This window comes from Pangasianodon hypophthalmus, chromosome 21 (genome assembly GCF_027358585.1).
Source record: "Pangasianodon hypophthalmus isolate fPanHyp1 chromosome 21, fPanHyp1.pri, whole genome shotgun sequence".
Classification (NCBI taxonomy): domain Eukaryota; kingdom Metazoa; phylum Chordata; class Actinopteri; order Siluriformes; family Pangasiidae; genus Pangasianodon; species Pangasianodon hypophthalmus.
In genome coordinates, this window is record NC_069730.1 from 14,040,039 (window position 1) to 14,054,461 (window position 14,423).

The 14,423-nt window shown below is 38.4% G+C and overlaps 1 protein-coding gene across 1 annotated transcript; it reads left to right on the top strand.

The window, feature by feature from the left end:
* Nucleotides 1-14,126, top strand: rab12 (RAB12, member RAS oncogene family). The gene is made up of 6 exons (XM_026925219.3): nucleotides 1-358; nucleotides 3,425-3,485; nucleotides 6,945-7,083; nucleotides 8,659-8,748; nucleotides 9,921-10,025; nucleotides 11,115-14,126. Exons 1-6 carry the CDS (start codon nucleotides 94-96, stop codon nucleotides 11,220-11,222), a joined length of 768 nt encoding a protein of 255 aa, XP_026781020.3. The 5' UTR covers nucleotides 1-93; the 3' UTR covers nucleotides 11,223-14,126.
* Nucleotides 14,127-14,423: the final 297 nt, after the last annotated feature.

Below are 14,423 nucleotides of genomic sequence, written 5' to 3' on the forward strand. Positions count from 1 at the left end.
GACGGAAGGGCCGCTAAAAAGTTGATTAAAGTGCTGCCACATGATGGCGGTCCAGTCCTAAACCGAGCCCGGGTCACAGATGTGGAGTTAGGGATGAATTCGAGGTGTGAAATCCAGCGGAGGCCCGGCGGCGGCGGCGGCGGCAGCGGCTTCAGCAGCAGCGGCGGCGGCTTCAGCGGCAGCCCCGTCACCGGCTCCCCCGCTATGGGAGCGCAGTCGCGCCGCAGGAAGATGGCTCCCAGACCGGCGGATTATAAACTCCAGATCATCATCATCGGCTCCCGCGGTGTGGGAAAAACCAGCCTGATGGAGAGGTTCACTGATGACACCTTCTGTGAGGCTTGTAAATCTACCGTGGGTAAGAAACTAACAGCTCCTCCTGGATGTGATCTCAGAGCTGTTTTTATTCCTCAGAGTTAGCCAGAGTGCTGCTGGCTCACAGCTAAACACTGTTTACTGTCTGTGTTCACATGTTAAACCCTTTTACACAAGATTTACTTCAGCCAGCAAGCTTCATCTACACGCCTCATTTCACTTAAAAAACATCTTTTATTCTACCAGCAGCCTTTAGAAGTAATCTGAGAAGTCAACAGCACAGGTTAGGTCATCAGGTCACTGGGGTTTCTCCACACACACACACACACACACACACACACACACACACACACACACACACACATCTGATCTGAGCCATGGAGGTGTTTGAACCTGAAATTAACTACCATCCAGACTGTTCATGAGGCTAGGGCTAGGGCTGGGCGATATGACCACATCACATCAGTATCGCGATATATTCATATCACGATATGTCACAATATCAATATCGCCGTCACATGACCCAGTTATAATGGTATATAATGGTAGTTATTACAACAATCTTCACTCAAGTGTAACTTTATCTGAGTGAAATAAAACATAACTGTAACAAAGAGCTGGTTAGTCATTAAACATGTTTATAGATTGTTTTTAAGGTTCATTTTCACAAATTTTCCTTAACATTATCCGCTTTGGTGTTATATAAGAATATGTATATACAAGATTAATAATCTCTGAATGTACAGTTTTTTAATAGTAATAAATAATAATAATAATAATAATAGTAATAATAATAAATTTGTTATTTGTTAGTAAATTTCAGTTTTGTTGATGAAAATCACTTCCAGAAGATGATGTTTTAGCTCGATGATGAGTATTATTATTAGTAATAGTAGTAATATTAGTATTATATGATTATTATATATTATTGATTGGTGATTATAGGTTATTAAGATCAAAACATTGAACAGTAGAAAGTTCAAACACACACACACACACACACACATACACACACACACACACACACACACACATATATATATATATATATGTATGTATATGTATGTATATTTACTAAAATTTGTGAAGGTCCACAAATACATATATATATATATATATATATATATATATATATATATATATATACATATACATACATATATATAAAAATTCCAGAAATGTCCAGATAAGCAACTAACCTGACGGAATGGTCGCCATAGTTGCCATTTAATGCTTGAATATTAATGATTAGTTTATAAATAAGACAATTTGACGTGGTAATGTTTAGTTTCGAAGTGGTGCTTCACGTTCCCGCTTTAAACCAGTGCCATAGAACCTAAAGAGAGACGTGTTTTTAATTTGACACAGTGAAAATAAACACATACTTTTCTGTCCAGTCGTCTTTTAAGATTGTTTTTCAGCCTCGCCTTTTGTAAAGCAAGCCAGTTCACTATTCAGACCGGAGAGGGTAAACAACATGAGAAACGTATAAAAAAAACCTTAGGTCTAGTTCTGTAGCTAGTCTGTGGTGTGATAGGCTCCTTTAGCTAATGATTGGATAAAACGCAACAGAGGATCCGCTATGGGAGCAGAGCATGTGTGTGTTCAGAAAACTGGAGTCGAGGAACTACAGCTAGTTTTTAACCCCATGTCTTTATCAGCGCTGATACAGTGTTTGTTTGAAGTGCTCTGTTCGATCTGTTGAAATAATTTACTGGGTCCTCATCTTGTCCATGGGCCACCAGTTGACGACTCCTGGTACATGTATTAATGCACATTTAATAGAACAGTCTACAATCATAATCATAAAAGTCTGAGAATTACTATAAATCATGAAAAATTATATTTGGAATGGACAAACGCAAACTCAGTATTTTATACACTAAGCATGAGCTTTGTGTTTATTGCGTCAGTCACGGGATCAGCATAATAACACACTGCTGATGCTTTATTTGTCTGTGATGACCCAGTCAGACATAAATGTTATTTAGGGATTTTCCCAAAGCTCATACACAAAATATATCAGTCTGAAACCTGACACTGAACCGTGTCCCTCACATGCTCAGGCCTTCAGATCAGATCAGCAGTCAGCGGAACCGAGTTCCCAAAATAGTCCGACTTTCACAGGCAGCTGTTACGGCACACAGATTGGCCTCCATTTTCTGCACCGTCACCCTTGTAAAACACGGCGTGCAGGCTTCTATCTCACAAAACACACTGCTGATAATGAACTCTTCACCTCCACATTTTAATGGCTAGTACACTGTTAACATTGACCTTTGTGGTCATTTTGATCAGATTTTGAATGTGTGGGAAAGAGTTAATTAATTATAAAAGCCCTTTATAAACCTTTCTAGGGATCCTGAAAGTTTTAAATTTGAAATGACAGTCTACTAATCTAATCCCACATTAAGCGGTGCTCCTATACACCCCGAAGCTGATAATTTTCCTATAAAAGCACATCCTGAAGCATTATGGAATGTTTATTAATGTTACTATTAGCTATTAACTACATTATAGCAGCTATAAACTGTCAATCCCTCACCAGCTTCTCGCTATTTTTTTTCTCTTCAATAAGACAAAAAATGAAGCTTGCTGCTGGGAAAATACAAAGTGCAAAGTCCTCCATCTTGTGGAAGAATTACAGCTTTACTTCTAACGCTGACACTGGAGACTCCTTCCAAACATGCTAAATAAACATCTCCTCACAGAAAACACCACCATATCAACAATTATGCTGTTTTTTTTATTAGGTTTAGATTATGTGTAGCTTTTGTCATACAAGTCCTTGTGAATTAGCTGATAGTATATACACATAGCAAATGAATTTAATCCTGTGGTTTGAATTACAGCCGGCGCGATTGTCAGAGCTGCTGTTATAGAAAATCAGTCAACACCTCCTGACCAATCAGATTTGAGAATTCAGCAGTTTGTTTCACAGCGAATAACGTTCAGATCAGCTTTCTGCTTTCATGCCAGTGTCATACGTTCTGGCAATTTCTTTGCCACATTTTTTTAAACATTTCTTTCTTTTTCTCTTTCTCTCTCTGTGTCTGTCTTTGTGTCCCGCTTTCTTCTTGTCTGTCTGTCTGTCTGTCTGTTCATGAAGGTGTGGATTTTAAAATCAAAACGGTGGAGCTCAGAGGAAAGAAGATCAGGTTGCAGATCTGGTAAGTGGACAGGATGCGCTCCGTCTTTATCACTGACTCGCCCTGATTGTGTCACTTCCTGTGTCTCAGAGGCACAAGACGGACAGACGTGCGCCCCCAGCCGGGAAGTCTAACCCATAATTTCCCCCCCTCCTTCCCTCAGGGTCACGCTGACAGACTAATTCCAGCATCAGGATAATGCAGAAGTTGAGGCATTTTTATAGCCAGCTGAATGTTAGTAGAAGTGCATCTCTGAGTATCATAATTCTTCTGTTTCGAAATGTGGTAGTGTTACAAGAGTAACAGTGTTGCGGTTTGTTGGTATGATGATATACCATGATAGAAAATTTGAGATACTTGTATTTAACTTTTAACATTTAACTATGCTGTTTTTTCTTTCTTTCTTTTTTTTTTTTTTTTTTTTTTTTTTTTTTTTAAAAGCTATTTGATGATCCTATTGGTGGTTTTCCTTTCATGTCAGTAATACAAGCGTAAAGACCATTTTTCTTTTTTTTCCTTTTCTTTCTTTCTTTCTTTCTTTTTTAAAAAAATAAACGTTACAGTATATACCGGGGGTGGATGAGGGAATACCCCAGTGTACTTGCCAAGTCCCATGTTTTGGTTAGCAGATTCAGTGCATTAATACATGCTTGCTTGCTGCAGATAAGTTTGCAGCCCACATGACTAATTAGCTTGAGTCTGATGACTCACATTAACCTGTTACGTTCACTGACGTCTCTTTGTATCTTCCTCTCCGCATTTCTCCTCTCTGAATGGCTTTCTTTCCTCTCTTCTCTGTTGCTTTTAACCTCAGTCTGTCACTGCTTCAGTTCCGGTTCTAACCCATTAGATTTTATCATTTCAAATACCAGCTCATTCTGCGTTCCTGTCTTTTTTTTTTTTTTTTTTTTTGTTAAGAGAACATTTTGGGTTGTTAAAGGAATCTGGAAGCTCTGAGATCTATGTTTTCAGTATGTTATATTGGGAGGGATTGATGGGGGTCCCTGGAGGACTAGTGGTTAGGGTTCGATTCCCGGCCAGGGAACCAACTGCAGTAACTGGGGCTGCGTTCAACAGCCCATGTAAAATTGGGGAGGGTTGCATCAGGAAGGGCTTCTGGCGTAAAAACTGTGCCAAATCAAATACGCGGACCAGTGACCTGCTGTAGCGACCCCTAACAGGAGCAGCCGAAAGAGGAACAACAACATAGTGGGAGGGATTGAGCTGTAGTAAAAATGACTAGGTATGAGCTTGATCATTGCACTGCCTTTATATTTGAGCTTGAGTGCAAATCTGCCTCGTTAAAGTTTTTATCCACCTAAGATTAAAAACTTCTGGTGTTTCTGAAAACATCTTTTTTTTCCCCAAAGCTCAAGCCTGTGTAGTCACTCCATTTTTTTCCTAAGCACGTATAACACGTAAAAGCAAACCTGACAGATGTCACTATAGCTGAATTATGGAAAGACGTCCAAAAATTGCGAGTAAATTGTCAGCGATTTTCTGCCAGGAATATTCTCTGACACTTCTACTGTATTTATTTAGGCGCCTTCTTAACCTTACCTTGTCTTTCGGCCTGTAAAGATCACGTTGGGTAAGAAGCCAGTTTAACAAACACTGTGGTATAGATGTCTAAAAATGTCTCACTAGCTAAGCGTGATTTCCTCACACAGCAAATTTCAGCCTTGACTCAAGTTGTTTCATTAGATATATGCTCTAGTGGAGTGAATATAAGCCTGAACCATTCAGTTTGTAATCAAACACCAGCTGTCAATAGCTGAGTTCTCCTGCACCATCACACCATCATCATCATCATCATCAAAACAGAGAAGAGCTCTTATACACACTGTACAAATGACAGCGGACAAAGTTTTAAACTGTTTAAGTGACCGAATCAAAAGACAAGGGATTTAACCAACTGATTTATTCGGTTATTTAATTCCCCACCGGTGTTAGCGTGAACAGAGAGTCAGTCGTGTGAAGAGACGACGATGAGGCTCGTGTTTAAAAGCCACGAGTGACTTTTACATCAGGTGATGAGACAGAGACGCTGCTGATGCTGATAATCAAAGTGAGAACTTATTTCTCATTGTAAACTTGTCTTTCTTTCAAACTTGTCAGTAATGTTTGAGAGCGCTAGTGAAAATGCTCCTATTTCACATTCTTTTCTAATTTAATACAATTTTCATTACAAAATATATTATTGAAAACAACTTGAGTGAAAAGTAGAATCTTTGAAATATTTACATGAATTTCAGAGCTTAGTATTCATTATGTCCCCTTTTTTTTTTTTTTTTGCTTTGATGGCAGAGTGCACTCGAGCGCACATGGACTCCACAAGTTTGTATAAAACCTGATGATCCATTTTAGATCAAATCCATCAGTGTGTCGTCTGAACACATGCTTCAACAGAAGAGATCAGGCATGAGGGAAAAATCTGGCATTTTTTTTACCAAGCAGTTAACATGATCAATATCACATTTGCTTACGTTTAAATACAGACCTGGAAATAGTGCGGAATCTTGAATATTAAATATTGAAGATATTGAACCTATGCTTTAAATATTTCAGAATTCTAAAAGCTTTTGGTTATTTTCAGTTTTAAATGAAAAAAAAAAAATCCCAGATTTTCAGTGTGGTCTCAGACTTTTGGACCTCCACTGTATATATTAGAAAATGGCACGGTTTAACTACTCATTAGAAAGGACTGGACCAGTTACTGTAGCATGATGGGTAAGAAATGCCACTAGTTGACGAAACGTTAAAAGGTTTACATGCATCTCACTACCCCTTACCTCATACTCCTTAATATGTCTCAGTCCATCCGTCCATCCCTCCATCCCTCCAGCTGTTTATTCTAACCTCTGACCCTCACCCTTTACTAATCCCACCTCCCTCTCTATATGTCTTCTGTTTGTGTCACATATCTACTGACATCCAGCTACCCAGCATCCTCGGCTCCACCCCTGTTCACCTTAACACGCCATCACTGCCATGTGACGCCTCACCTATCCCTCTCTGTGACATCATATCCTGTTTATTGCGACCAGGCTAGGGTGGATAAGGTACAGTAAAAGTACAGGTTGTCATTTTTAAATCTAGTAAAAGAACAACTGATTTCTAATAGAGTTATTAATATTATTATAGCGTGATTTTTTTTTTTTTTTATTTTTTTTTTTTTTTACATTTTTCATCAGGTAAGTCTAATGCAAATGAATCACTCAGATTTAATGCTTTAATTACATAAACATTGCACGCAGACAATCTCACTTAAATCTGCTTCCAATGCTAAAGCATGTCCATGCATGCGACTAACACTCAGCCTTGTGTAATTTAGAAATCATTGTATTCTAGTGCTTCAGTTAGTGCGTTATCTCCGAGCGGTGTATTATGGAGCTGTTTCATATTTATGCAGTAAGGAAGTGATTATTATATTTTGAGATGCTGTAATGTAGTGGTTTTTTTTTTTTTTTTTTTTTTTAGGGACACCGCTGGTCAGGAGAGATTCAACAGCATCACCTCAGCCTATTACCGAGGCGCTAAGGGCATCATCGTGGTGTATGATATCACCAAACAGGAAACCTTTGAAGACCTGCCCAAATGGATGAAAATGATCGACAAGGTAGTGTAAGCATTGCTAACTATAACCACATGATGAGCTACAGAATCAGTCTAAACGCAGCTTGATGGTCAGCCATGTTCTTTACTGGTGCATTGGTTATACTTCTGACATTTTTAAAGGGCAATGTTACACACGAATTCGTTACTTTAATACATAACATACAGCGTTTTTATTTTCTTATCTATTATTAATGGAAGATTTTACTCAGATGATACTCGACTATCTAAGAATACAGTGTTCTCTGAAATCCTTGTATGAAATATAAATTTATATCTGAATATCTGTTCACATAACATTAATCTTTTTTTGGTTCACTCATGATATGAGTTTCATTTAAATGGTAAAAATTATACGTATAGAGATGGAGTGATATGAGCAACATTTTATACCGCAACATTATTCAAAATGTATCATAACAGTATTTATCTTTTATCATAAAAACGTTTTTTTATAGAAATGCGATCTAAAAATGACTAGCGCATGACTCGTTTGATTTGAAGGAGGCTTTTATAAACTTGATTTGATCTTGGATCATTTTATTTTTCTCGCATTAGTTTAGAAAGATTTGAGAATGTCGTTTTCATAAAAGGCTAAATATAAATAGTTATTGTTAGTGGACCTTTGGATCCTAATGTAGGTTTTTATGTAATGCTTGTCATATAGTCAAGCTGTAGAATTATTGGCACCCTTGGTAAAGATGAGTAGGAAAAGGTTATGGAAAATGGCTTTGTGGTTAATTAACTTGATCTCACACTTAAAATATGAGAGAAGTCTTAAGCTTTAATTTTATGTAAATTTATTCTAATAAAAAATCAAAATCTCTCCACATCCCCTACAAGTCCTCTCTTCAGCTCCACTTCACAGGGTTTCAGTCAAGGGACTGAGATGATCCTGTCAAAAGCTTGATTCTGTGATCACCGAAGCATTTTTGTGTGAATTCGGATGTATGTTTTGGATGATTGTCCTTCTGGAAGATCCAACCAGTGCATACTTGTAACTTGTTGGCAAAGGCAGCCAGATTTTCGTTTAAAATCTCCTGGTACTTCATGTAGTCCACTGTGTCATGTGTGCTAACAAGGTTCCCAGGATCTTTGGAGTTAAAACAGACCACAACATCACAGATCCTCCACCATATCCTTCAGCAATGGGGATTAGTGCTTTTTTTTCTGCATACTCATCCTTCTGTTTTACAGGGGTTTTTTTTCCCCCAGATAGCCTTTAAGAATGCCTTTGACAAAAAGAAGAACATATTGAAATCATTATCATGGCTGGATTGGGAAGCTGTCGCAAGATTGCATTGGATGTGTTAACACGAGTTCATCCTGAGTGGGAGAGACGACTCAGTGTGTGTTTACAAAGAAATGGCCATCATGTAGAGGATGTAGAGGCAGTTTTGTAACTAAAGTTACATTTTGCTAAAAAGTATTATTTTCTCCTATGTATGGAGACTTCTGGGACATTGTTCATAACCTTTTATGCCATCTTTCCTAAGGGTGCCAATAATTCTGGAACGCTAGACGTTAAAGTTTTAGTGATGTACAGTGAAATGTAGCGTTCGATTTGCGTTTTTTACAGTACGCATCAGAGGACGCTGAGCTCCTATTGGTCGGGAACAAGCTGGACTGTGAGGCCGACCGCGTCATTGCACGACAGCAGGCCGAGAGGGTGAGTGTGTCTCACAAGCTCCGTGTAACGCAGTGCTGTTTTTAACACACCCTTGTTGAGGAGTGGAATTCATGACACCATTTTATGAGCCATTGGTGAGCCCTTGTAGACTTCAGGAACAGAACTTAGCACAAATGCACCATGATCTCTGCAATCTTCTATCCAAACAGCGAAGAGAGATTGCACTTAAGCTGCGAATAATTGTAGACAGACGCACTGAGATATTTTCCGAATATATCATTTGATTTGGCTCGTCTTTGTGTGACAGCCAGTTTTAGAAAAGTGCTTTCCTTACTACACCCTCCTTTCAGTGTTATGATGTAGGAGGTGAGGGGAAGTCAGAAAGGGCATGGTTTAAGAGAAAAAAAAAACTGTAATGGATCCAAAGCTATCTTTATTTCTTCAGGGTGTATTTTATACTGAGTATGCTTTGCTCGCTGTTTTGTTTTTGTTTGTTTTTTAAACTTGAATTCAGGTTACTGGCATTAACATGGAATTTCTATTTCCCTCTTGCTTTAAATCAAGATCATTTATTAAAAAACTCTACAAAAAATGATTTGTAATCGCAGGTACAGACGTAGCAAAGTATTTCAGCGATCCACATCGAGTACTTGGGGGAAAAAAATACTGTAGCAGAACTGATCAACATAAGGGAAAAAACTAGCTGTGGACGATCTGTAGCAGATCATCTGTTGCAGTTTATAAAAGTCGTATACTTTTATGTAAATGCTTTAGCCGAAGGCAGCTCATCAGACCAGACACTAGCTACAGGGCTAGAGACATTAGATCAGAAAGGGGAGTGTGTTCACAGATTTTCATCAATTTTTTTTTTTTTTCCATTTTGTTTACTCTCCCTGGTCTGATCTGGCATTGATGTACATGGCTTGTTGACAATGACAATGAAAACCGAATGTTTAAAAACATAGACAGACAAGTACTGATTTATTCTCTCTGTTTCAAATCCAAAAAAAGATATCTCATCTGTTTAGGGTCTGTAGCACTAGCCGAACTTGAAGCGCCAAAACAAAACACAACCACTTTAAATCATCTTAGCCATAAACTGATTAATGGTTAAGCATTGAATAGTAACTGTTTTCAGTGTTCAGTGCTGTTAGTTGCTTATTCAGACGTTTTGTAAGCTGGGAATCTCTCTTTTCTCTCCCGATTGGCAGTTTGCCTCACGGATATCAGGGATGCGATTCTGCGAGGCCAGCGCCAAGGACAACTTCAATGTGGATGAGATCTTTCTCAAGCTAGTGGATGATATTTTGAGCAAGGTCAGTATTGTTCTTTTTTTATCTCTGTCTTTTAACACAAAGTTACTGATGTATACAAGATGATTATGCACATCATTCTGGTCAGTTTTGGGGTGTTATTTATTTAACAAAGTGATTTTTTTTAATATACAAATTCCTAATGCCATCAGCTTTAGGTGAAAGTGGATATTTGCATAGTGCTAAGTGATTGCTCAGCTAAGGTTACTGTCTGTGTGGAGGTTTAGATGAGTTTCCTCCAGGATATCCAGTTTCCTTTTTACAAAAAATGCTGGCAAGTGGAATCAACTATGCTGAATTGCCCCTAGGTGTGAATGAGTGTGTGAATGAGTGTGTGAATGAGTGTGTGAATGAGTGTGTGAATGAGTGTGTGAATGAGTGTGTGGATGAGTGTGTGAATGAGTGTGTGAATGAGTGTGTGAATGAGTGTGTGAATGAGTGTGTGAATGAGTGTGTGAATGAGTCCACCGCAACCCTGACCAGGATAAAGCGCTAATTGATGATGAATGAATGAAAAATAATTAGTTGCTAACAATACCTTGGGACTTCCACTCATTTCATGGTCACTGCTTTGTAAATGAACTTATCAGTGAAATGTAATTGTTTGTGCTGAACGGTTGATGTTTTGACAAGTGTGAAGTCTGTTACTCAATTTGAGTCCAGTCTTGTGTTTGCTTCAGTGGAACAAAATGCGACAGCACCATGTGTACAAGTGAGCTGTTCCTGGATTAGTCATCCAATAACATTACTGGCTAGACTCATTACTTCCTGTTTCAGATTCTACAATAGCAGAGAAGAAACCTAGGTATTATGTATGACACAACGATATAGCACACAAGTAGCCATAAGAGTAATGCTTCATTATTTTTACATACAAATTTTTACAAACAGATTTTGCCTTGTTGACCAAAAACACTGAAATAAAAAGGAAGTCGAAATGGGTGGGAAAACAACTAATTTCTCTCAACTCGAATAAGACTGGAGAATTCAATAAAAAATTGTTTACATTTGAATTACTATTTTTGATAGAGGGCATTTCAGACCTACAGCAGATTATATAATACGGGCCATCTACGTTCCATGTTTCTGCAGATGCCTCTGGAAATGCCCAGTAGAGAACTCTCCAACAGCGTCCTTTCCCTTCAGCCCGAGCCTGAAGTGCCCCCAGAACTGCCGCCTCCTCGCATGCGCTGCTGCTGAGCCTCATCTCGGTCCTCCTGCTCCAGAAAAACCCCATCGTCTCCTATCAGCCCCTGCACTTCCAGCGACTGACCACCAGGGGGTAGAGTGCCCCTGAATGCACTGAGGCCTTCCTACCTGCAGGGAGCTGTGGACTCCAGGGCATGTGCAGTGGGAGGGCAGTTCCAGGAGCAAAAACATTCAGAATAATTCACCACATTTAGACTTTGTCTCTGTACAATACCGCTGTAAGGTTTCCAACTACATGAAATCCAGACTGACCAACCGACTTCTCCTGCTCTGACCGTCTAGTTGCATACACACCTACAAATAGCGCATCACACACACACACGCATATACATATATAATATCCCCAGTTCAGTATAAGGAGGAAAAAAAGATTTCTCAAGCTTCTTCAGTCTTTTTAAGAACTCTTCATCTCTGTAGCATCTCAGTGATCAAGTGCACGCTCATGACCTCAAGAGTGTACGTCTTGTATTGATTTAAAGCTGGGCCAGTCACGAGCAAGTCAGATCAGACTTCCCGATTCAAACAGCTCCTCTTTTCTCCTGAGTGATTTACCATCCAGTAAAGAGTTTCGTTTAGGAGTAGCATGCACGATCCCTCGCTACACTAGGGTTTTCTGCTTTTTCAGCTACAGCATTTACATTTACGTTTACATTTATGGCACTTGGCAGATGCCCTTGTCCAGAACGACTTACAGCAGCAGTCAAACCAAATGCAAATAAATGTAATTCACTGAAGGAGAAAGGATAGGTGAACTTTAATTTGTGAATTCACAAGCCTCAGTCTTCGGTTGAAAGCAGTCGAAGGCAGCTCTTCAGTGGAAAAAAAATGGAGGAGCTGCTTATTATTAAGGAGCAGTAAAACCAAGCTGCTTTCTTACTGTTGCTTGGTGCACACCTTCAAAACAATTCCCGTCTCATCCACTGACATACACTAGCGCTTTTGTGGTACAGTTCTGGGTTTTTTTTCCACCCTCTCTCTGCCTGCTAGGATTGTTCTAGCAAATATTGCAAATCTATAAATGTACCAGACACCAGAGTTTCCAATTCTGGTTATTTTCTGATAGGGGATGGTGGTCAGACTTACAGCCTCGGTCTATCAGTATTCCTGTTCGTCATGTTCTTGCACTACAATCCGCACTCGTAGCTGAGATTTTCCAGGGCAGGCTGCGTACAGAAAACTCTGAAGCACTAACGCATGATATAGTTCACTACCAGTGCCATTTCTGCGACTTTTGAATCAATAGAATTACACTAAATTACAGAGGGTTTGATAGAGGGTGCTAAAAGAACTGCAACATTTATACCTAAAGGGCTACATGGAAAAAAAACAAGCTGCGTAGATGACATTAAATAGCGACAACAAGAACACAGCCCTTTGTTCCTGACTAAATGTCACGTAAATGGATATTAGGGGCTGTATTGTAAAAAGGACTGTTGAATGATGAAATGTAAATGCTGCACCTCGTTCTGGAGCATCTTATTTTGTTGTCACTGCAGATATTGCCATGGGAACACACACATTTACACAAATAGCTATTATACTCGCGTCACGCCATGAGTTGGCGGTGTCACGTTGGTCTGCCAAGATGCTGTGGATTATTTGAATTGATTGTCTTCATAACACGGCTCAACATTTTGGTGTTCTAGTCTTCTAGGCCTCCTGTAATCACTAATTAACAAAAGGCACAATAATTTATGATGAGGACAAAAATGGAGCTTTTTTTTTTTTTTTTTTTTTTTTTTTTTTTTTGAGTGCTCCTGATTTGATTTGAGTGCTCACAATCATGCACAGAGATTTCGAGGTGTTAATATGTATTCACATTCACATTCACATTAAACGAAATACCCCATAACTGCATAAAGAACTAATGTGGCAGCTTTGGTTCTTATTCTGAGAAACAGGTGTGTGTTTGTGTACTGAACGTCTAACCCTCGTGTAGCAGTGCAGGAGTTTTCACACAGCTCCAAGCTCATGTATTTCATTTTCATATTTAATATGATTTCTAACAACAGCTTTGTAAACTTTTATAAACCAACCTAAACTTTGCAGTATTTCTCATGGTTCCTGACATTTTTAGGGAATGTGTACTAACCTGAAGGTTGTTTGCTATTTTTTTTTTTTTTTTTTGGTGAAAGTGCCAGATTTGTTGATGAAGGGCCTTTATTTATCACTAAGTGCTTTTTACTTGACTTATTATGTGCATAATTGTTTTTACTTCTGTTTTCCTTTGTTTGTATTCTGGATTCTTGAAAGACGATGAGTCAGATTTACTAAGCTTTTGCTAGAATTGTTTTCTGTCTCTATTCTCAAGTTCTTTTGCCTGTTTTTTTTTTCCCAAGAGAAATTAGAATTGTTGATTTTCTTTCTTTTCTTGGATGTTTTAAGTTGAACTCTCCATTTTTGAAAGCTTTTTAAGTCAAATTCTCTTCTTTTTTTATATGCGTCAGTATTGCTGCAGAAACACTAGTAATCACACTTGGTAAATCTGTCACATGGTTTTCTCTTGTGTTATTGAACATGAACATGTCATGGCCCATAAAAATTCTTCATCCCACTGTGAGGGTTTCTTTAGTGAAGTAGCAATAACTGCTGCCTTTACAAATGTCCATTTTGTATAGAGTAACCTTATGTTAATTTTCATCACCTATAGGACTATTTTAGAATTTATGATACAGAACTTATTAAAAAAAATTCAATAAAAAGGGGAAAAAAGTGAAATGGACCCTCACTTAGATGTTGAGGTGAGGAAGAGTACTTTGTAATCTGAGTTTAGGTATTTGAAACCGTTTGGCATGTTTAAACATTTTTGTGATATTTATAACTCGTGGTGTTCTTGAACTAATGAAGTGCAAATAAAAAAAATATATTTATTACCTTTATGAGAGGTTTTTTTTTTTCTTCTTATTTTCTGTTTTAAGGCTGTTCAGGAATTCAGTATCTCCTTCAAGCCATTAGATGGCGATGTCAGATTACACATGATTCAGTATTGTTTCCAACAGGTGCTAGTTGACTTTTTTTCACTTAACCTACATCACACAAGTGGCCAGTTGCAGCAAAAAGAATGAGAGTAAAGCATTTTCAATAGAAACTCAATAGAAGGTCTTTCATCATGTGAAAATCCTGGCATAGATTTAACACTAAATTGCTGACGCTCTACTTCTGCTTGGAGCTTTCCGGACTTGTGATTCACTT

What these genes read in the sequence shown, in the direction of transcription:
- rab12 (XM_026925219.3), top strand. Translation starts at nt 94, where the DNA reads ATGAATTCGAGGTGTGAAATCCAGCGGAGGCCCGGCGGCGGCGGCGGC. An exon ending in GGATGAAAATGATCGACAAG is followed by an intron (nt 7,084 to 8,658) that starts GTAGTGTAAGCA and finishes CGTTTTTTACAG; the next exon opens with TACGCATCAGAGGACGCTGA. An exon ending in CACGACAGCAGGCCGAGAGG is followed by an intron (nt 8,749 to 9,920) that starts GTGAGTGTGTCT and finishes CCCGATTGGCAG; the next exon opens with TTTGCCTCACGGATATCAGG.